The sequence below is a fragment of the Salmo trutta genome, chromosome 28 (genome assembly GCF_901001165.1).
Source record: "Salmo trutta chromosome 28, fSalTru1.1, whole genome shotgun sequence".
In the NCBI taxonomy this organism is placed as follows: Eukaryota; Metazoa; Chordata; class Actinopteri; order Salmoniformes; family Salmonidae; genus Salmo; species Salmo trutta.
This window is the reverse complement of record NC_042984.1, coordinates 22,399,967-22,424,792: the sequence shown is the minus strand read 5'-3', so window position 1 is coordinate 22,424,792 and position 24,826 is coordinate 22,399,967. Positions and strand designations below refer to the sequence as shown.

General features: G+C 44.3%; 1 protein-coding gene across 6 annotated transcripts in view; it reads right to left on the bottom strand.

Annotated features, from left to right (window-relative positions):
- anks1aa (ankyrin repeat and sterile alpha motif domain containing 1Aa) overlaps window positions 1-24,826 on the bottom strand; it is a 121,432-nt gene that overhangs the window by 77,743 nt on the left and 18,863 nt on the right. For 5 of the 6 annotated variants that reach the window (XM_029719197.1, XM_029719198.1, XM_029719200.1 and 2 more), the window contains exons 2-4: window positions 8,688-8,768; window positions 8,367-8,523; window positions 7,272-7,337 (exon numbers count right to left, since the gene is read on the bottom strand). In XM_029719197.1, coding sequence (XP_029575057.1) covers window positions 7,272-7,337; window positions 8,367-8,523; window positions 8,688-8,768 — 304 coding nt within the window. The remainder of the gene's footprint in view (window positions 1-7,271; window positions 7,338-8,366; window positions 8,524-8,687; window positions 8,769-24,826) is intronic. The other variant, XM_029719204.1, reaches the window with a different exon arrangement.

Here is a 24,826-nt window from a genome sequence, read left to right as displayed (position 1 = left end):
TAATAGCCTTGGGTATACAGGTTTACCTGCACAGCCTGGATAAATCTGCAATAACAATATCCAAATAGAAACCAGCTTCAACCTCTATGTGCGCTGGCTAACTGCTCGGAGTATGGCCGATTGAATTCTACCTGCAAAAACCAAGACTTCCTAAAGATTTACGGCAAAAAGGGAGACAGATTTGCCATATCATGAACACATGATCAGTGTCTAGTTTTAAGACACCAAAAACCACATCATCACCAATGAAGTCTGAGACTCCAGAGGATCCCCTCCTCTCTGTCTCAGTGGTGTGGCCAGTGATGTTCGTTCCGTGGCTTTGAGTCTGACAACATCTGATCATATTAGCCACGGCTGGCCTCTCCGGGCCGCAGTAGAGCAAAGCGTAGGGTGAGCAGCATGAATCAGACCTTCCCCGTGACGCCTCCTCCACTCCACACTAGCCTACTGCACAGGGGTCCACGTGAGCCTGCAAACCAACAGCTGTTCAAATGCTAACATAAGAAAGTAGATGGCCACACACACTCCTGTCCTGGTCACCCACATTGTGGAGTTGACTGACGTGATGGCAGCTACAATCAAGAGAAGGATTAGTACACTATGATGTAATCCAGGATAGTACACAGTATGAAGCCTGTGTGAACAACAGTGGTAGATTGCACAATAGGCGGCAGGTAGCGTAGTGGTTAGAGTGTTGGACTAGTAACCGAAAGGTTGCAAGATCGAATCCGCGAGCTGACAAGGTAAATATCTGTCGTTCTGCCCCTGAACAAGGCAGTTTTAAATTACCGTTACCCACCGTTCCTAGGTCATCATTGAAAATAAGAATTTGTTCTTAACTGGCTTGCCTAGTTAATTTTTTTTTTTAAATAGCATGATAAATGGGCCTTCATCTTAATCTAGACTCCAGTGCGTGTCAAACACACTCAGATTAAAGTGCTTTCTCAGATTAAAGCTGAACAGAACACTAACCAGGAACATCTGGAGATTAGGCCTAACTTCTGCACTGTTGTGATGCCAATCACACTCACACTAGAATGTTCCAGTTCCGGAAGAGAAGAAACGTGCTGCAGTCCGACTACGTACTGTAGGGCTACTGGCTGAGACGGTAACGAGGAGAGACTAGTGACCTCTGGCATGTAATGTGCTCGCTGGGCTGGCGGAGCGAGGAATAGGAGGGGTTACGTCATGCTCTGCCCTCTGGTTAAGGGGGGTGGGGCGAGGGACGGAGGGGCAAGCAGCTGTTGTGGCCACAGGGTTGCCCAAACGCTGCACACGACTACTCGTAGTATGCACACATATTTGTAAATCCCTGTTTCTCACATGTCCACACAGAGGCAAGCTCATCTCAAATGCCTGGAAACTGAAGACAGCAGATTGGGTAGCCAGGCAACCCAAACTCCTTGATTCGGCCAACAGCTACGCCACGCCCCCGGACGTTAGTTTCTTCTCCAGAGCCAGAACTCAAGTGGGTAAAGCAGCGTTTTGAAATGTCGTCATTGGCTTTGCTACTTTGATTTGTTAGAGATGATCCAATCGCTGATGACTTTGTTTTGTACAACACCCTTCATTTTGACATCACCACAAACGACTTCAACAATGGCAGGCTCATACTGAAGTATGTGGCGATAGTTTAAATCATCAGGCAAGTAGATAGTAGCTTTCTCCAGCATCTCTCTCTTCTCCTCCACTGGCCACAAGCAACAACTCTATCTACAGCAGAAAACCAGGCATATGCTGGATGTGATTATGCATAAAGGATGAAGGAAAAGAAACCTGTCCATCAACATGGACAGATGCCCTTCTCAGGGGCTCTAGCTTGCATGGATGTATGTAGGAATGTTGAAGGAGATATGATGGAGAAAAAGGGCTGGTGTCGGATGTGATGTGTGGCAGTAGACAGACGGACACAGGTGCTAAGCTGAAGCCAGTGAGAATGCTAACAGACTGTGGGGCAGTGTGCCTGCAGCGCAGGCTTCAACCCCTATTACCAGCCTGTTCAACCTCTCTTCCGTAGCGTCTGAGATCCTCAAAGATTGGAAAGCTGCAGCGGTCATCCCCCTCTTCAAAGGGGGAGACACTCTAGACCCAAACTGTTATAGACCTTTATCCATCCTGCCCTGCCTTTCTAAATTCTTTGAAAGCCAAGTTAACAAACAGATCGACCATTTCGAATCCCACCGTACCTTCTCCACTATGCAATCTGGTTCCCGAGCTGGTCATGGGTGCACCTCAGCCACGCTCAAGGTCCTAAATGATATCATAGCCGCCATCGATAAAAGAGTGTACTGTGCAGCCATCTTCATCGACCTGGCCAAGGCTTGACTCTGTCAATCACCGCATTCTTATCGGCAGACTCAATAGCCTTGGCTTCTCAAATGACTGCCTCGCCTGGTTCACCAACTACTTCTCAGATAGAGTTCAGTGTGTCAAATCGGACCTCTGGCAGTCGCTATGGGGGTGCCACATGGTTCAATTCTCCGGCCGACTCTTTTCTCTGTATACATCAATGATGTCGCTCTTGCTGCTGGTGATTCTCTGATCCACCTCTACGCAGACGACACCACTCTGTATACATCCAGCCCTTCTTTGGACACTGTGCTAACATACCTCCAAACGAGCTTCAGTGCCATACAACACTCCTTCCGTGGCCTCCAACTGCTCTTAAACACTAGTAAAACTAAGTGCATGCTCTTCAACCGATTGCTGCCCGCACCTGCCCAACTAGCATCACTACTCTGGACGGTTCCGACTTAGAATATGTGGACAACTACAAATACCTAGGTGTCTGGTTAGACTGTAAACTCTTCTTCCAGATTCACATTAAGCATCTCCAATCCAAAATTAAATCTAGAATCGTCTTCCTATTTCGCAACAAAGCCTCCTTCACTCATGCTGCCAAACATACCCTCGTAAAACTGACTATCCCACCAATCCTTGACTTTGGTGATGTCATTTACAAAATAGCCTCCAACAATCTACTCAGCAAATTGGATGTAGTCTATCACAGTGCCATACATTTTATCACCAAAGCCCCATATACTACCCACCACTGCGACCTGCATGCTCTCGTTGGCTGGCCCTCACTACATATCGTTGCCAAACCCCCTGGCTCCAGGTCATCTATAAGTCTCTGCTAGGTAAAGCCCCACCTTCTCAGCTCACTGGTCACCATAGCAACACCCACCCGTAGCACACGCTCCAGCAGGTATATTTCACTGGTCATCCCCAAAGCCAACACTTCCTTTGGCTGCCTTTCCTTCTGGTTCTCTGCTGCCAATGACTGGAACGAATTGCAAAAATCACCAAAGCTGGAGTCTTACATCTCCCTCTCTAACTTTAAGCATCAGCTGTCAGAGCAGCTTACCGATCACTGTACACAGCCCATCTGTAAATAGCACACCCAACTACCTCATCCCCATATTCCTCTTGCTCTTTTGCACCCCAGTATCTCTACTTGCACATCATCATCTGCACATCATCACTCCAGTGTTAATGCTAAATTGTAATTATTTCATCTCCATGGCCTATTTATTGCCTTACCTCCTTACTCTTCTACACTTGCAAACACTGTACATAGATTTTCTATTGTGTTATTGACTGTACATTTGTTTTTATGTAACTCTGTGTTGTTGTTTTGTCGCCCCGCTTTGCTTCATCTTGGCCAGGTCGCAGTTGTAAATGAGAACTTGTTCTCAACAGGCCTACCTGGTTAAATAAAGGTGAAAATAAAAATAAAAGATATCCTCCCCTCTTCAGACAAGCTGGCCCTTCCGATTAGAAGGCAAAGTCTTTTTTTTTTTTAAAGGCACATTGCATTGTCATTCAACACTAGCTCTCATCTCTGGTGTGAATCGCAGACTGACTGAAATTTCACACTGTTCCCTTTTTAGGTTCTCTGGTGTTATTTTCAGGGCACTGTCAGCCTACTGCAAGCAGTATGTATTACACTGTGTGTTTAACTTAGTGCCCCTGCCATCTCATTCTCCCTCTGTGTATAAAACTGGGAAGCTGGTTGCATGACTGTGTTCATATTTACCGCAGTCAGCCAACCATCTGAAGGTACAGTACATTTTGTTAGGCAGGTGACCTATATTGCAGACAGAGGACTGTTAGACTTGCAGCTTTGACATATTTCAAGAGCAGTACCGCACGTTCCTCGAAAATACCACTATCAGACACCCGGTTGTTTCGATGGAAGACATTGTTTTTAAAATAGGAGACGGGAAATAACAATAAGCAGGGAAATGATGACTAAGTGTTATATTTTATTTGTATATTACAATCAAGCTTCCATGATAAATGGCTTTTCCTTCCAAATCAAATGTTATCAAATCAATTGGGGCACTATTGGAATATCATCAAGTGGCAGGCCCATTGGAGATGGTAACACTGGGAGAACGTTGTAGCAACGCTTAATAAACATTACAGCTAGGCAGCACTAAGGCCAGGAGGACAGAGAGAGAGGGGCTGTTTGAGCTGTGTCCAGGCTGAGCTACGGTGCTTCCCTGAGGGGGAGAGCCTGCACTTACAGCCCCCTCTTCCTCCATAAACCCATACCCACAACTACCCCTCCCATCTCTAGCTAGCTAACTCCATGACACACACCCCTATCTTCTCTCCTGCTGCGTGTTCCACTGGGTCAGTCATTGCTGCTGCAAGACCAATCAGCCGTGACACCGTTACCATGACAACATCCCACCTCTCCCTTGCTCTCTTCCACAGTGGTGCAGACTCAAAAGCAGAAAAACAGAGAGGGAGACACACACACACACACTGAGCAGAGAGCACACTCTGCTTGACATTGATGCAAAGAGACTGTTACACAGAAAAGCACCCTCTCCTGGGAAGACATTTCTCTGGTTGTTACAACAACACTGAGATGTTAGGAACCCAAAGGCTCTTTTGGGGAACCCAAAGAGAGATCCACAGTCACATGATGCCATCACTGCAAGAGCATCCATCCATCCTGCTTCCATCCAGCCTGCATCCATCCATGTTTCTGATTTGTTCATAACAGCTTATCCATTATTTAGGTCTGCTGTGGTCAGGTACTGGACCCCATACTGCTGTACTCCAAAAGCAACAGAGAAGCTAACCCACACAGACGACAACTGGTCAGTCTGTCAACTAAAGCACATCCTAAACGTTTGCATTAAGAGGAGCAATAATTCTACAGCACTAGAGGACATGTAAGATGATTCAGTGTTTGGTAAACACATGCTGTATGGGGCTTTAAGGCAGCCAAAGCTAAGAGGCTTAAGTTGGCACTGAGGAAATGTGACACCATTTTAAAAATAGTTTGATTTCCAGATGCTTTCCCCAAAACACAAGCGTTGAACTCTCAACACTCCAGTGATGGTGTTAGCCTCAATTTGATGTGAAGGTAACATTGCCTCTGTCAGTAAACTAGATGAAGTGTTAATGGTGAAGTTAAATAATTCAGAATCTCCGGGGGAAAGACTGTCTGACTTGAGCTTGACTGTCGTGAATGATGCTTCTACACATACAGTAGGACGTAATGACCCTAGACAAACATGAGCACATACACGTCTAGAACAAGGTCAAATGTAGAGAGAAACACCAAGGAAAACACACAGGTCAGAAATGACTGACACGTAACACCTATGTCACTGAAATCACATCCATTCTATGTTGTGGTTCTGTCCCCAACGGACTAATTGTTCCCCACGATAAAATCGGGGAGGGGACTGTGGATCGGTCTCCGTCCATCTGTTCGTACGTTAGTCACATGCGATATTGCAGACAGCAATGGCCCCATTTTTACAAAACTTGGGTGAATAATGTGTCTTACCATAGAGAAGTGTTTCCCGACCCTGGTCCTCCAGGACCCCCAACAGTCCAACCCTGGTCCTCCAGGACCCCCAACAGTCCAACCCTGGTCCTCCAGGACCCCCAACAGTCCAACCCTGGTCCTCCAGGACCCCCAACAGTCCAACCCTGGTCCTCCAGTACCCCCAACAGTACACATTTTTATTGGAACCCTGGACAAACACACCTCATTCAACTTGTCAACAAGCCCTCAATGAGTTGAATGAGGTGTGTTTGTCCAGGGTTCCAATAAAAATGTGTACCGTTGGGGGTACTGGAGGACCAGGGTTAGGAAACACTGCCATAGAGATCCAGCATTTACAAAATGACACTGATTGGCCCAAAGCGGGAGCTATAGTAATTAACTGAAATGTGTCACACCAGAGAGGAAGAGGTGAAGCGAGAGGAATAACTGGGCCCAAAATCTGTCTTCTACAACAGGTGGTGTTTTTTGTAAAAGGTTTTTTTGCTCACCAAGCGAAGACTTTTTGTATGGAGGTCAATGAGTGTCAAATTTGGTTAACAAAAAATGTAATGGCTTGTTTGCTACGTGTGGCGTATTTAATCGAATAGAAGCTTCACAATGCTTAGGTTGTTACAAGTGTACGGATATAAGTAGGACACGTGACATCCCGACAACTTTGAGAAAAAACACTTTATATCAGAGTTATGCCTGTTGTTCACAAGCATATCTGCCCTCTCATTGGCTAGAACAGTCCCACCTGATCTTGCCTCCTCCAGACTGCCTTCTAGTCTGAGTAACAGTATCTTTAGGTAAAATGCCACTCCTTGCCATTGCTAAAGACTTGACATGGATTACACGGAGTTAAAGAGACTGGTATCCAGGCTAAATGCCATTTTTTAAGAATATTTTTTTAATTGTTACAGCGGCCACTTCAATCTGGTCAATATAATGGATAATCTGTGGTCACACACAATAACACACAATCTCAATTGGCCCAACAGGGGGCTGCATCATTCGTGGGGAAGACATGTTTACTGTTGCCTTACTCATATTTACAACTAATGAGAGAGGACAGTCCCAAAGAGACATACATCAGAGTCCTTCAGCATCACGTGACTGTATAAACAGGAAAACTGACTATGGAACAACAGCAGAGTACTAATAACATTGCAAATCCACCTTTCCAATTCTTCTGTTACCAGGTGAAAGTATCTAGAGAGAACCCCAAGAAATCCCAAGAAATACCCACAAGAAATACCCAGAAAAGGTGAAAGCAAGTCCCCTTATCTCTACAACAGACTGCCAGTGCAAGCTAAGCAAGCATCAAAACTATGCATCAAACCCAAGCATCAAAACCATGCATGGCGAAGAGATTGTGTGCAACTAGCTGTGTGAGTACAATGGAAGCAGGGAGGAGAAGAGGGCAGCAGCCTTCTGAGCAGCTGTCTGTCTGTCTGTCTGTCTGGGTACACACCTTGGCATTAATATGCAGGTCAAAGGGCCCACAGCGTTTCAACTCTTTGTGCTCTACAGAGGAGCTCTAGGAGGGAAGAAAAATGAAGCAATGGTTTTCACTCACACACAGGCAATGCATGACAGTCAGTTGCAAGGCTGAGTCAAAATAAATGAACAGAAATATGAACAAAGTTGAGTTAATGAACAAACAGATGTCATGAACAGGCATAGAGATGGCTGAGAGAAATGACACAAAATGAGCTGGCAATGGATCAGAGGATTATTCCAATAACATGACTCCAGTGACAGTCTAATAACCTAAAATGTCTTTGGAGTACTACTGGTAAGTACTACAGTGATGTCGTACTTTATCAGTAGGATCTTGGCTCTATGGCTATGACTGAATTTGTTCAATTGCCTCATAATGGGTAATTTCTGCCAAAATGGTAAAGACACTAAACATGAGATCACAGACAGGACAGGGTAAATACTGAAGGTGCTGCTGGTGGTTGTGCAGTGGGCAGTCTCTACACAGCATGCCTGGACTTAACACATTACATATCAAACAGAACAATCCATTAGTTCAAACATGACACATTCACTTGGCTGGTGTCAAGTCACTTCAAGACAAATATTAGTGCAGTCAAACTCATGATGCAATGCAGTTAATGTGTATGGTCTTGCACTGAAAGAACAAGCCCTGTCCTACTTTAATTTGTATTAAAAAAATATATATTTTTTCAAAAACGGCAAATGGTTTTTGCAAACCACAGAGTGAGATGAGGAACATGGTCCACAGTGTACCCAGTTAAAAATACATTCTATAGAAATGAGCATAGTGAGGTCAACACTGTAAATGAATGATGAGTTGTATGGATAAATGTCCATCTTTAATACTGCATGTGACTGGGTGTAACACTAAAGTTCACCGACTCTAGTTAACAGGGGAAATAGTGAAGGGTTATGGGGTGTTAACTGCACCCGACCTGTTACACAGATCAGATCAAAAACCACTGCTGCTGTGAGCAGAGGAAGACAGATTCCTGGAGGTATAAGGGGAACAGATGAGTGAGAAGAAACAAGGAGCCACACTTAGCAGGGGGGGAAGTCAGACCTGCTCGTTGAGTTTGGGGTGTGAGGGGCCTTGGTGAATGAGCAGCCTGACGATCCGTTGGTCCCCCTTCCATGCAGCCAGGTGCAGGGGGTAGCAGCCCTTATTGTCAGCGATGTTGGTCAAGGCCTCGTTACGTAACAGTGACTCCACAACTTCACTGTGGAACGGACAGGCAGACACTGTCAGAAGAGTTGAACATTATGTAGGCTGTTGACAGTGTACTATATCAATATTAACCACACAAATATGGCATTTCCCACTAGCTGACCTCAGTTCATCTAAACTCCCATGACAAAAGAGCAGAGCTAGCTCTAGATCTACCTGTGTCCGTTTAGGGCTGCGTGGTGTAGAGGAGTGTATCCAGTGCTGTCCACACAGTTCACATTAGGACCCCTCCAGATACTGTGGGGAGAGAGAGAGAGAGAGAGAGAGAGAGAGAGAGAGAGAGAGAGAGAGAGGGAATATTAGATCATATAACAGTATAATGCAGCTGAGGGAAGAGCCTAAAGCTAGCGTGAGCAGAGAGACAAGTTCAGTAGGCAAACGTTGTGACATGTTTCCGATGAAAACGGCAAGTCCTACCCCTCAGTGTCATTGGCAGTCATGCTGCATTGTAAGTTGTGTACCACGGTTTACATCCTAGCCCAGTCCAGGTTCACAGCCCAGCCCAGGCCAGCTCACACCCAGGTGAGAGGCGTTCCCTGAGGAATTGAACCACAGCACTGAGTGAGAGGGAAAGGAATGAGGAAGCATGGGCCAAGCCAGCAGCACCAGGCAGCAGAGGACAGAGGGGGTTGGCATGTACACACACCCACACTAAGACACAGCAGGAGGGCAGTAAAGTTGGTGTCACCAGTGGTAGACTTAGTGATTTGGAGGCCCCAGGCAGAAGCCAGTCTTTGCCCCCCCCATGTATATTTAACAAAATCATGGCAACTGAACGTAGAGCTGTTCGGAGCCAGCTCTTTTAGGTGAACTAAGCAGAATGAAAAGATCTGAAATCAAAAAAAAAAAAAAAATCTGCCAATTGGATTGGTCCCCTCTACCACACGAAACCCCACTAATCTACAGACGGAAACGCACGAGGTGGCTAAAAACAGACCTCCCTCCATCTTCTGCCAGCTTGCTACCTATGGCCCGGCTAGCTGTCTAAATCTCACTGGACCCTTTGATCACTCGGCTAAGCATGCCTCTCCTTAATGTCAATATGCCTTGTCCATTGCTGTTCTGGTTAGTATTTATTGGCTTATTTCACTGTAGAGCCTCTAGCCCTGCTCATTATACCTTATCCAACCTTTCAGTTCCACCACCCACACATGTTATGACATCACCTGGTTTCAATGATGTTTCTAGAGACAATATCTCTCTCATCATCACTCAATGCCTAGGCTTACCGCCACTGTATTCACATCCTACCATACCTTTGTCTGTACATTATACCTTGAAGCTATTTTAATCGCCCCCAGAAACCTGCTCCTTTTACTCTCTATTCTGGACGTCATAGACGACCAATTCTCATAGCTTTTAGCCGTACCCTTATCCTACTCCTCCTCTGTTCCTCTGGTGATGTAGAGGTGAATCCAGGCCCTGCAGTGCCTAGCTCCACATCTATTCCCCAGGCGCTCTCTTTTGATGACTTCTGTAACCGTAATAGCCTTGGTTTTATGCATGTTAACATTAGAAGCCTCCTCCCTAAGTTTGTTTTATTCACAGCTTTAGCACATTCTGCCAACCCGGATGTCCTAGCCATGTCTGAATCCTGGCTTAGGAAGACCACCAAAAACTCTGAAATCTTCATCCCTAACTACAACATTTTCAGACAAGATAGAACAGCCAAAGGGGGCGGTGTTGCAATCTACTGCAGAGATGGCCTGCAGAGTTCTGTCCTACTATCCAGGTCTGTACCCAAACAATTTGAACTTCTACTTTTAAAAAGCCACCTCTCTAAAAACAAGTCTCTCACCGTTGCCGCCTGCTATAGACCACCCTCTGCCCCCAGCTGTGCTCTGGACACCATATGTGAACTGTTTGCCCCCCATCTATCTTCAGAACTCATGCTGCTAGGTGACCTAAACTGGGACATGCTTAACACCCCAGCCATCCTACAATCTAAACTTGGTGCCCTCAATCTCACACAAATTATCAATAAAGCTCCCAGGTACCACCCCAAAGCAGCAAACACGGGCACCCTCATAGATATCATACGAACCAACTTGCCCTCTAAATACACCTCTGCTGTTTTCAACCAAGATCTCAGCGATCACTGCCTCATTGGCTGCATCCGTAATGGGTCAGCGGTCAAACGACCTCCACTCATCACTGTCAAACGCTCCCTGAAACACTTCAGCGAGCAAGCCTTTCTAATCGACCTGGCCCGGGTATCCTGGAAGGATACTGACCTCATCCCGTCAGTAGAGGATGCCTGGTTATTTTTTTTAAATGCCTTCCTAACCATCTTAAATAAGCATGCCCCATTCAAGAAATGTAGAACCAGGAACAGATATAGCCCTTGGTTCTCTCCAGACCTGACTGCCCTTAACCAACACAAAAAAATCCTGTGGCGTTCTGCATTAACATCGAACAGCCCCCGTGACATGCAACTTTTCAGGGAAGTTAGAAACCAATATACACAGGCAGTTAGAAAAGCCAAGGCTAGCTTTTTCAAGCAGAAATTTGCTTCCTGCAACACAAACTCAAAAAAGTTCTGGGACACTGTAAAGTCCATGGAGAATAAGAACACCTCCTCCCAGCTGCCCACTGCACTGAGGATAGGAAACTCTGTCACCACCGATAAATCCACTATAATTCAGAATTTCAATAAACATTTTTCTACGGCTGGCCTTGCTTTCCACACCGCGGTCAACAGCACTGCACCCCCCACAGCTACTCGCCCAAGCCTTCCCCATTTCTCCTTCTCCCAAATCCAGTCAGCTGATGTTCTGATAGAGCGGCAAAATCTGGACCCATACAAATCAGGCGGGTTAGACAATCTGGACCCTTTCTTTCTAAAATTATCTGCCGATATTGTTGCAACCCCTATTACTAGCCTGTTCAATCTCTCTTTCGTGTCATCTGAGATTCCCAAAGATTGGAAAGCAGCTGCGGTCAAAGGGGGGGGCACTCTTGACCCAAACTGCTACAGACCTGTATCTATCCTACCCTGCCTTTCTAAGGTCTTCGAAAGCCAAGTCAACAAACCGACCATTTCGAATCCCACCGCACCTTCTCCGCTATGAAATCTGGTTTCAGAGCTGGTCATGGGTGCACCTCAGCCACGCTCAAGGTCCTAAACGATATCGTAACCGCCATCGATAAGAAACAATACTGTACTGCCATATTAATTGACCTGGCCAAGGCTTTCGACTCTGTCAATCACCACATCCTCATCGGCAGACTCAACAGCCTTGGTTTCTCAAATGATTGCCTCGCCTGGTTCACCAACTGCTTCTCTGAAAGAGTTCAATGTGTCAAATCGGAGGGCCTGTTGTCCGGCCTCTGGCAGTCTCTATTGGGGTGCCACAGGGTTCAGTTCTTGGGCCAACTCTTTTCTCTGTATACATCAATGATGTCGCTCTCGCTGCTGGTGAGTCTCTGATCCACCTCTACGCAGACGACACCATTCTGTATACTCTGGCCCTTCTTTGGACACTGTGTTATCAACCCTCCAGACGAGCTTCAATGCCATACCGTGGCCTCCAACTGCTCTTAAATACAAGTAAAACTAAATGCATTCAACCGATCGCTGACTGCACCTGCCTGCCTGACTTAGAAAATTTGGACAACTACAAATACCTAGGTGTCTGGTTAGACTGTAAACTCTCCTTCCAGACTCACATCAAACATCTCCAATCCAAAGTTAAATCTAGAATTGGCTTCCTATTTCGCAAAAAAGTATCCTTCACTCATGCTGCCAAACATACCCTCTTAAAACTGACCATCCTACTGATCCTCGACTTCGGTGATGTCATTTACAAAATAGCCTCCAATACCCTACTCAATAAACTGGATGCAGTCTATCACAGTGCCATCCGTTTTGTCACCAAATCCCATATACTACCCACCACTGCGACCTGTACGCTCTCGTTGGCTGGCCTTCGCTTCATAATCATCGCCAAACCCACTGGCTCCAGGTCATCTACAAGACCCTGCTAGGTAAAGTCCCCCCTTATCTCAGCTCGCTGGTCACCATAGCAGCACCCACCTGTAGCACGCGCTCCAGCAGGTATATCTCTCTGGTCACCCCCAAAGCCAATTCCTCCTTTGGCCGTATCTCCTTCCAGTTCTCTGCTGCCAATGACTGGAATGAACTACAAAAATCTCTGAAACTGGAAACACTTATCTCCCTCACTAGCTTTAAGCACCAGCTGTCAGAGCATCTCACAGATCACTGCACCTGTACATAGCCCATCTATAATTTTTTTTATAAAAGAATAATAGGCCTATAGGTCCAGTATAATCTGTACATACAGTAGGCCTACCTTCTAACTGGTTTTAATTAGTTGGGATGCACTGATGTGGAAATTCTGGGCCAATGACTACAGTTGAAGTCGGAAGTTTACATACACCTTAGCCAAATACATTTAAACTCAGTTTATCACAATTCCTGACATTTAATCCGAGTAAAAATTCCCTGTTTTAGGTCAGTTAGGATCACCACTTTATTTTAAGAATGTGAAATGTCCGAATAATAGTAGACAGAATGATTTATTTCAGCTTTTATTTCTTTCATCACATTCCCAGTGGGTCAGAAGTTTACATACACTCAATTTGTATTTGGTAGCATTGCCGTTAAATTGTTTAACTTGGGTCAAACGTTTCGTGTAGCCTTCCACAAGCTTCCCACAATATTTGGGTGAATTTTGGCCCATTCCTCCTGACAGAGCTGGTGTAACTGAGTCAGGTATGTTGGCCTCCTTGCTCGCACACACTTTTTCAGTTCTGCCCACAAACTTTCTATATGATTGAGGTCAGGGCTTTGTGATGGCCACTCCAATACCTTGACTTTGTTGTCCTTAAGCCATTTTGACAACTTTGGAAGTATGCTTGGGGTCATTGTCCATTTGGAAGACCCATTTGCGACCAGGCTTTAACCTCCTGACTGATGTCTTGAGATGTTGCTTCAATATATCCACATAATTTTCCTGCCTCATGATGCCATCTATTTTTGTGAGTGCACCAGTCCCTCCTGCAGCAAAACACCCCCACAACATGATGCTGCCACCCCCGTGCTTCACGGTTGAGATGGTGTTCTTCGGCTTACAAGCGTCCCCCTTTTTCCTCCAAACATAACGATAGACATTATGGCCAAAGAGTTCTATTTTTGTTTCATTAAACCAGAGGACATTTCTCCAAAAAGTACGATCTTTGGAAACCGTAGTCTTTTTTATGCCGGTTTTGGAGCAGTGGCTTCTTCCTTGATGAGCAGCCTTTCAGGTTATGTCGACATAGGACTCGTTTTACTGTGGATACAGATACTTTTGTACCTTTTTCCTCTAGCATCTTCACAAGGTCCTTTGCTGTCGTTCTGGGATTGATTTGCACTTTTTTCGCACCAAAGTACGTTCCTCTCTAGGAGACAGAACACATCTCCTTCCTGAGATGTATGATGGCTGTGTGGTCCCATGGTGTTTATAATTGCGTACTATCGTTTGTATAGATGAACGCGGTACCTTCAGGCGTTTGGAAATTGCTCCCAAGGATGATCCAGACTTGTGGAGGTCTACAATTTTTTTCTGAGGTCTTGGCTGATTTCCCCAGGACGTCAGGCATAGAGGCACTGCGTTTTAAGGTAGGCCTTGAAATACATCCACAGGTACACCTCCAATTGACTCAAATGATGTCAATTAGCCTATCAGAAGCTTCTAAAGCTGTTTAAAGGCACAGTCAACTTTGTGCATGTAAACTTCTGACCCACTGTAATTGTGATACAGTGAATTATAAGTGAAATAATCTGTCTGTAAACAATTGTTGGAAAAATGACTTGTGTCATGCACAAAGTAGATGTCCTAACCGACTTGCAAAAACTATAGTTTGTTAACAAGAAATTTGTGGAGTGGTTGAAAAACAAGTTTTAATGACTCCAACCTAAGTCCAACCTAACCACCTTTGGCTTTCCTGGATATAGCCACTCTATTGTGATCACTGAATCCAATGGGTACGGATACAGCTTTAGAACAAAGTTCTACAGTATTAGTAAAAATGTGATCGATACACGTGGATGATCTTGTTCATGTAGTGTTTGTTTAACACCCTGGTAGGTCGATTAATAACCTGAACCAGATTACAGGCATTGGTTACAGTAACAAGCTTCCTTTTAAGTGGACAGCTTGATGAAAACCAGTCAATATTCAGTTCCCCAAGAAAGTCGACCTCTCTGTTTACATCACATACACTATCAAGCATTTCACACATATCATTTAGATACTGACTGTTAGCACATGGTGGCCTATAGCATCACCCCAAAAGAAAAGGCTTTAGATGTGCCAAGTGAACCTGCAACCACAACACTTCAATAACACTTGACATAAGCTCTTCTCTAAGCATTACAGGGATATGGCTCTAAATATATACAGCAACACCTCCCCCATAAGCATTTCTGTCTCTTCTATATGTAACCGATGTGAAATGGCTATCAAGTTAGCGGGGTGCGCGCTAATAACATTTCATCGGTGACGTCACTCGCTCCGAGACCTTGAAGTAGTTGTTTCCCTTGCTCTGCAAGGGCCGTGGCTTTTGTGGAGCGATGGGTAACGATGCTTCCTGGGAGGCAGTTGTTGATGTGTGCAGAGGGTCCCTGGTTTGAGCCCAGGTAGGGGCGAGGAGAGGGACGCAAGCTAAGCTGTTACATATAGATGTTGTTATCCTTATATTGCTACTGCTGTATCATCAAATGAATTCTTAGTTTCAGAAATGGCTAATATATGAATGTTATCTGATGTGAGCAAGTTATTGATTTCATGAACCTTATTTCTAAGGCTACATATATTAATATGGGCTATTTTCAGCCCTTTCCTGGGTAGCTTATCAGAGATCAACATAATACTGAAAAGAGCAAACAAAGCAAGGGAAAAAAATATACATTCAGCAGTCCATTAACTGGTGTGTGTGTGTGTGTGTGTGTGTGTGCGCGCACGCTGCGGGATTGAAGCTACGAATAATGTAGAAAACAGTAAAAATAAAGAAAAACCCTGGAATAAGTAGGTGTGTCCAAACATTTGACTGGTACTGTATGTTTTATTTAAATAAAAACACCCGCGGGATAAAATCGGCCCATGAGCCTCGAGTTGGGAAACCCTGCCCTATAGGGTTATGCGTGGGAATACTGATGATTTCGTGGTGTTTTTAACAGTCTGTTATGTCCAACAATGAAAATGCAAAAAAATGTAATGTTTTATTTATTTTTGCTCAGAAAACTTGCAGGGCCAAATAAAACCACCGGCGGCCAAATTCAGTCCCTGGGCCGCCAGTTGGGGAACCCTACCTTATAGGGTCCAAAGAGTCTGTACAACACTGCTCTTTATCATAATATAACATCTCTGTTCAGGGATGTCCATAGTTACGAAAAAGTAACAGTATCCAAAATGTGTGAAAAAGCACCTAATTTCGGTAAGAGCATAATTATAGTGCTCAGGGGTCACATTGAACCAGTATCTGGGTAGAGGAGGAGACAATGAATATGACGAGTCTCCTCTCTAGCCCAGTTAACTACCATTCATTTTCCCATTACACACCTTTGCAAGCGTAATAATGTCAAAATATGTTTCATTATTCACCAAATATGGAGTTTTGCTGGGCAACTATCGTTTACTGCCATGCTGCCCTGTATGCTCTTCCAAAAAAGCCCTTTTTTTAATTTTCTTTTTTTACAATCGAAAAATTGTATTGTCTGGAAATAATCTATGTATTGTTTTTGACAAAGTGCACATGCGCCAAATCCACCCCTGTGCCACCCCTGTGTAATGTTATTATCGACCCCTCACTTCATTCTATCCTCCACTGCTTGAATTGAAGGGTCTGGACTGGAGGATATATATAGGTCTAGATCTCTCATACACTTAGGGCTGAACTCAGCTGTCAGCTGAGATGGTTTGTTTCTTTTAATCAGCAGATAGAAAGAGAGAAATGGAGAGAGGGACTAATTAAACAGGCAAAGGAAGCCTGGGCTCTGGGAGGATAGCATGCCATGCCAGCAGCAGGTCTACAGTACCAATGGGATCTGTGCACACTGAGCACTTCCTAAATAAATAATTTGAATAGAAAATCCAGCCAAGCACTGGAAAAACAAAGGTCTGAGAGAGAGGAGAGATGGGATGGATCTCGTGAAGATAAATGAAAAGGAGATGAGAGCACTGAAATGGAACCAAGAGAGGGATTCTACCAACAGTGGGGAGGATGATGCTGCTGCACCATGCAACCATGTAATCTATCTAAGATAAAACCCCTGGAATGTACCAGATTAAAAGATGAACATTGATGTTCACGTGACGTAACATTAATCCATATCATCAACGCTGAAAACAAAAAAGAAACTGAAGACAGGCACGCAATGCACACACTTACATACTTAACAATGCTGACATGTTTAATCTCAGAAAGGTCTAATGGCTGGGGCGATGACTGTGACAACATGATGACATCACCATGGCCATTGGAGAGGGGGGCACAAGGCAGAAAGAGGACACGGGCAACAGAATGCTCCCTTCATCCCAGCACAGCTCCACAGTAGCATCGCTCTGATGAGAACCCTCTTGTTTTGTAATGGTCGCTTTTGCCCCCTAAAATAAATCTCCCATAATAGCTCTGAGAGCAGCCTGCAATTACCCAGTCGGAGCAGTCCCGTTAAATAAGTGTCTGCATTCTAGCTTTCAGAACAATACAGGCCAAGGCTCTGTAGCCCAAAGAAGAGACGCTGGAAGATTCATCCTTCCCTATATAGTGTCACATACACTGAGTGTACAAAACATTAGGAACACCTTCCTATTATTGAGTTGCGCCATCTTTTTCTCTCATAACAGCCCTAATTCGTTGAGGCATGGACTCTACAAGGTGTCAAAAGTGTTTCACAGGGATGCTGGCCCATGTTGACTCCAATGCTTCCCACAGTTGTGTCAAGTTGGTTGGATGTCCTTTGAGTGGTGGACCATTTGGGTGGTGGACCCTCTCTTTCTAAAAGTATCCGCCGCCATTGTTGCAATCCCTATTACTAGTCTGTTCAACCCGTCTTTCGTATCGTCCGAGATTCAAAGGGGCTGACACTCCAGACCCAAACTGTTACAGACCTATATCCATCCTGCCCTGCCTTTCCAAAGTCTTTGAAAGCCAAGTTAACAAACAGATCACCGACCATTTCGAATCCCACCGTACCTTCTCCGCTATGCAATCCGGTTTCCGAGCTGGTCACGGGTGCACTTCAGCCACGCTCAAGGTACTAAACGATAACATAACCGCCATCGATAAAAGACAGTACTGTGCAGCCATCTTCATCGACCAAGGCTTTCGACTCTGTCAATCACCGCATTCTTATCGGCAGACTCAACAGCCTTGATTTCTCAAATGACTGCCTCGCCTGGTTCCCAAACTACTTCTCAGATAGAGTTCAGTGTGTCAAATCGGAGGGCCTGTTGTCCGGACCTCTGGCAGTCTCTGTGGGGTACCACAGGGTTCAATTCTCAAGGCCGACTCTTTTCTCTGTATATATCAATGATGTCGCTCTTGCTGCGGGTGATTCCTTGATCCACCTCTACGCAGACGACACCATTCTGTATACATCTGGCCCTTCTTTGGACACTGTTAACAAACATCCAAACGAGCTTCAATGCCATACAACACTCCTTCCGTGGCCTCCAACTGCTCTTAAACGCTAGTAAAACTAAATGCATGCTCTTCAACCGATCGCTGACCGCACCCGCCCGACTAGCATCACTACTCTGGACGGTTCTGACATAGAATATGTAGACAACTACAAATACCTAGGTGTCTGGCTAGACTGCAAACTCTCCTTCCAGACTCATATTAAGCATTTCCAATCCAAAATAAATCTAGAATTGGCTTCCTATTTCGCAACAAAGCCTACTTCACTCACGCTGCCAAACATACCCTCGTAAAACTGACTATCCTACTGATCCTCGACTTCAGCGAAGTCATTTACAAAATAGCGTCCAACACTCTACTCAGCAAACTGGATGCAGTCTATCACAGTGCCACCCGTTTTGTCACCAAAGCCTCTTATACCACCCACTACTGCGACCTGTATGCTCCGGTCGGCTGGCCCTCACTACATACTTGTCGCCAGACCCACTGGCTCCAGGTCATCTATAAGTCTATGCTAGGTAAAGCGCCACCTTATCTCAGCTCACTGGTCACCATAACAACACCCACCCGTAGCACGCACTCCAGCAGGTATATCTCACTGGTCATCCCCAAAGCCAACACCTGCTTTGGCCGCCTTTCCTTCCAGTTCTCTGCTGCCAATGACTGGAACAAATTGCAAAAATCGCTGAAGTTGGAGACATATCGCCCTCACTAACTTTAAGCATCAGCTATCTGAGCAGCTCACCGATCGCTGCAGCTGTACACAGCCCATCTGTAAATACCCCATCCAAATACCTACCTCATCCCCATATTGTTTTTAATGTACTTTTTTTGCTCACACTCAAACCGGTGCACCTGGCACCTACTGCCATACCTCATTCAAAGGCACTTGAATCTTTTGTCTTGCCCAATCACCTGCTGAATGGCACACAACATCCATGTCTCAATTGACTCAAGGATTAAAAATCCTTTAACCAGTCTCCTCTGCTTCATCTACACTGATTGAAGTGGATTTAACCAATTACATCAATAAGGGATAAAAGCTTTCACCTGGATTCACCTTGTCAGTCTATCTCATGGAAATGTTTTGTGCACTCAGTGTGCATTAGTCCAGTCATTCCCATACAGTCAACCCCAATTACAGGCCTGTATGGACCCATAGGCCTGCCTGCTAAAGGCATCTCACACTCAGCCATAGCTGAGAAGGATACCAGTGGCTCTGTCAGTGGTACAGGTTAAATCTACACTAGCAAAGTGAGTGAGGAGGAGGATATGATGGGGAAGGATAGTATTTTGCTAGGGGAAGGAAATCACTCTAGAGGTCCAATGCAAATCCCTCCACACCCGCACCCCCAATGTACCTCAGCTAAGTAGCGAAGAGTACTGCCCAGGACTGACTGGATGTGCACATTTCCAGTTTCATGCCCACTGAACACATCATACACAAAAACTGTCCTCTCGCTAGTTGCTGTCCCAGATTAGAAATAGATTTTATATAACAATTTACTTCAAATAATGCATAACCAAATCAAAAAACTGCTCTGGTCGTGCTGCCTGCTTGATTACATACGCAAGTCTGACTACAAGCATGCAAGGCTGTTTGTCTCTATTGCATGATATAGTCTATGACTGTAAGCAGTGTGAAATGTAGCCTAAAACGTGGCGACAAGAGGCCTTTCTCCTGCCACCTCTAAAGCTTTGTTCACATTGGCAGTTTGAAATGACTCAAATACATCTTTTTTGCATATCCGATTTGAAATTGGTTATTTTTCCTGCAGTCTGAACAGCCAAAAGCCGCATGGAATCGGATATTTCAAGCCACATACAGTCAAATACAAATCTGATTCCTGGCCATAGACTGTTATTTGACATACCTTCTTGCTTGCTAGCTAGTTTGACAAGAACATGATGTGGAAGCTAACTAGCCTGTTGTTAATTGTTTACAAATAAAAGGCTTTAAAAGTGTTCTTACACTATGATTTTGAACATTCAAAGCAACTGGGAAATGTCCATGGCAGGCATTGTTGTCCCCTTAGCTTGCTACGTAACTTCTGAGTGATAGGAAACATGAGCACCACCACCAATCAGCCTACACCACTGTGCTCACACCCGTTGTCACTATGACAGCTACTGTAACTGTGTCAGCCAATGACTGCTGTCTGAACACACATCCGATTTAGTCACTTGTAACGTGCTGTTTGGACAGTCAGTTTTCCAAAACGTATTTGAAAAACTAAACTAAATTGAGCATCAAGGCCTGTAGTGTGAACAAGGCTTTAGTGTAAGGCTCACCACCTCCCCTGAGCATCTTAGTAGGGCAGAACTCAAGGGCATGAGGTAGTGGCACTTGACAATCCACTTCATCCTCTTATAGCTAGAGCGATTCAGAACCAACAACCGGACTGAGGGAATTCCACTTTGAAAGGAAAGAGCTAATCCTTAATTTCCCTGAGGGAATATCAACTTGATGAGGCTGAAGTCTGAAAGGGATTCTGCAGGCTGTAATTCCGCGTTGCACAAAGCCTTGCCACTAAGAGGACAAATGATAATAATACCATTCCTCTCCCTCTTTCTTGCATTCTTTATGTATAAGGAGAGGACAGCTGAAGCTACTCATGGACGTACGAGACATCTTCACGGACCCTATTCTTTGCCTTTTCCTCTGTGTCACTCTCCTAAAAATTTTAAGAAAATCCCTTTTTTAGCCTTTGTTGCTGCCCTCTTCTTGCCATTTGTCTATGTCTCTTTAGGATCCACTACATTAGCATCTAAAGTACTGTGAGCCAAACAACCCTCTTATTTTCAAAGTAGTAGCTAATGTCAAAACAAACTCAATTTCAACAGTACTACAAGATGACAGCTAAAACAACAGCTGGCGAGGTGAATGAAGCAGTTGAAAGGGAAAGCAGGAGTCCCACTGGGGCTAAAGGGATTTAGGTGCTGTGCTCCTGGGAGGAAAGACCAGGTGAGGCTGAGATCTGCTGTCAAATAAACAGATTTGTCCTCAGTCCAATTAAGCAGTGCGACCACACAGATAGGGATTAGCGGTGCGGCAGTGCCCTAGGGCGCCTGGCGCATGGCGGGGGCCAGGGCACTGCCAGGGTAATAGGGCTTAATTAAGCGGAGGGAGGGCTGCCAGCCAAGCATTGAGACCAGATGCACCATTTGCCAAACAGTAGCTCAGCATGCCTTGCAGTGAGTGTCCAACCTGTACTGTACAGCCTCCAGTCCCCATTAGAGAGACTGACACTTCTCTACCTGCCAATGTCCTAGCTCTTACAGTGGATTATACTGAATCACATTGACTTAATGAGCTCAGGGGGTGTAGAATACAGAAGCATGAGGTCTTCACGGATATACCCGAATACCAGAGAAATACAACATTTTGGATTCGACCTGGTCGTATCCCGGATCGGATCGAAGATGTTGTAGTTAACCCTCTGATCCCAGGTCAAATCCAGCTCGGTGGCCACGGATAATATTTGAAGACTTTAGTTCCTAAACAACATAGATGCAAATTTCACACATTTATATTTTATTCTATTAAAATGATTGGTTTCAGCAAACCAAATGTGTGAAAATATCATTGTGACAAAACGGCATATTCTCTTTATGAACACAATCCACTGCGCAGTGCATACTCTGTGAAACAGGGTATAGCTGGTGTGGGACAGCAAGCTGATGCAGCGGAAGAGAGTGATATCCTAAGCTATAAGGTGAGTTTCTGAAAAATCTAATAGTTCTTCGCTGATGTGAAGAATAAACTGAATGAAAGAGTACGGGAGGAAAAATCAACAGGCGAAACATCTGTATGGGCCTCACATATGCACATTGTGGATACAAAGGGGAAAAAGGTTGGTGCTGCGCTTGGCCCATATTTTGAAGACCTGAGCTATTTCATGTATTTGTTTCATTTATAAAATGTGCTAGTTTACATATTACTTATTTGTTGAGGCTTGGCTTATGTCGTAGGCCCATATGCTATTTTGTTAACTAATGTTGAATGACTTTAGTCAAGTTTGAAATGTCAGCGTAAAGATTACTCACTCATACTCTGGTTTTGTGGCTTTTACATTATTATTATTTTTTTACATTTAACCTTTATTTAATTAGGCAAGTCAGTTAAGAACAAATTCGTATTTAAAATGACACCCTGGCCAAAGCCGGATGACGCTGGGCCAATTGTGCGCCGCCCTATGGGACTCCCAATCACGGCCGGATGTGATACAGCCTGGCATCGTTCAAAATAATTAAGTTATAGTATAATGCAGCATTACCGACACATTCTTTATGGTCGTCGTTGATAAAGAACATTTTGGACCAAGTTAATCTGCTCGTGTGTGTTAGACTGATAGCCTAGGTTTATCTACAGAAAATATTGTAGCCCAATGTTGAAAGGCTGCCGATTTATTGATTGTGTAAGGCATGGATAGGTATAAGAAATATCAGGACAACGTCTCCTGATGAACCTTTAATTAACTATCCGGGCGATAATCCTAGGCTACATCTCTTGTATTCACACCAGACTGTGGTGCGCAGATTACTTTTCTATTAAACCCATCCAAACTAATCTCAGGCTGTATTGGCTAAGTATTTTCAGGAAAGGCTTTATACCTACTATTAATTTAGAACTAACAATTTTAGGCTATTATAATGAGTTAGAATTGAGTTACAGAAATAACCTAACAATATGTATTTATATACAGTACCAGTCAAAAGTTGACACACCTACTCATTCAAGGGTTTTTCTTTATTTTTACTATTTTCTACATTGTAGAATAATAGTGAAGACATCAAAACTATTAAATAACACATATGGAATCATGTAGTAACCAAAAAAAAGTGTTATTAAAAGTAACCACCCATTGATTTGATGACAGCTTTGCACACTCTTGGCATTCTCAAAAACCAGCATCATGAGGTCGTCACCTGGAATGCATTTCAATTAACAGGTGTGCCTTGTTAAAAGTTCATTTGTGGAATTTCTTTCCTTCTTAATGCATTTGAGCCAATCAGTTGTGTTGTGACAAGTTAAGGCTATCTTCTGTATACCACCCCTATTTGGTAAAAGACCAAGTCCATATTAGGGCAAGAACAGCTCAAAAAGCAAAGAGAAACGATAGTCCATCATTACTTTAAGACATGAAGGTCAGTCAATCTGGAAAAAGTCAAGAACTTTTAAAGTTTCTTCAAGTGCAGTCGTAAAAACCATCAAGCGCTATGATGAAACTGGCTCTCATGAGGACCACCACAGGAATGGAAGACCCAGAGTTACCTCTGCTGCTGAGGATAAGTTCATTAGAGTTACCAGCCTCAGAAATTGCAGCCCAAATAAATTCTTCAGAGTTCAAGTAACAGACATCTCAACATCAACTGTTCAGAGGAGACTGTGTGAATCAGGCCTTCATGGTCTAATTGCTGCAAAGAATCCACTACTAAAAGAAAACCAATCAGGAGAAGAGACGTGCTAGGGGCACGAAACACGAGCAATGGACATTTGACTGGTGGAAATCTGTCCTTTTGTCTGATGAGTCCAAATTTTAGATTTTTGGTTTCAACCGCTGTATCTTTGTGAGACGCAGAGTAGGTGAACGGATGATCTCTGCATGTATGGTTCCCACCGTGAAGCATGGAAGAGGTGTGATGGTGCTTTGCTGGTGACACGGTCTGTGATTTATTTTGAATTCAAGGCCCACTTAACCAGCATGGCTACCACAGCATTCTGCAGCGATATGGCATCCCATCTGGTTTGGGCTTAGTGGGACTATAATTAGTTTTTCAACAGGACAATGACCCAAAACACACCTCCAGGCTGTGTAAGGGCTATTTGACCGAGAAGGAGAGTGATGGAGTGCTGCATCAGATGACCTAGCCTCCACAATCCCCCGACCTCAACCCAATTTAGATTGGGAGGAGTTGGACCGCAGAGTGAAGGAAAAGCAGCCAACAAGTGCTCAGCATATGTGGGAACTCCAAGATTGTTGGAAAAGCATTCCAGGTGCCTACCTCATGAAGCTGGTTGAGAGAATGCCAAGAGCGTGCCAAGCTGTCATCAAGGCAAAGGGTGGCTCCTTTAAAGAATCAAAAATATATTTTGATTTGTTTAACACTTTTTTGGTTACTACATGATTCCATGTGTTATTTCATATTTTTGATGTCTTCACTATTATTCTACAATGTAGAAAATAGTCAAAAGAAAAGAAAAACCCTTGAATGAGTCATCGCTGGCCAAAGCTGATTCAACGTCCTAAAAATCACCACAAAACAATATTTTGCGGGTCCAATTCGGTTTGAATCTCAATTTCGGTATCCGAGAAGACCAGTAGCTTGAGGCAAGACTGACAAGTGTGCATGTCATGTCTGGGACTGGAATAATGATGCAAAACTGAAAATGAAGAGAAAGGGAATATTTCGAACGTTTCTAATGACATGGTCTTATATTCAAGTCTGAGGTCCTAGCAAGTAATTTTGCTCAGACCATGAAAGATTTGTTTAATATTGTGGTTTCCATCTCTGCCCATTTAAAGTTGCATTTCTCCTGGAAAGAACAAAATGCATTGTTTTACCATAATATTGCATACAGCAACAAAAAAACATAAGTAAAAGTACAAAGCACTGACTTGACAAGTAGTCCTATCACTCACAAGGAG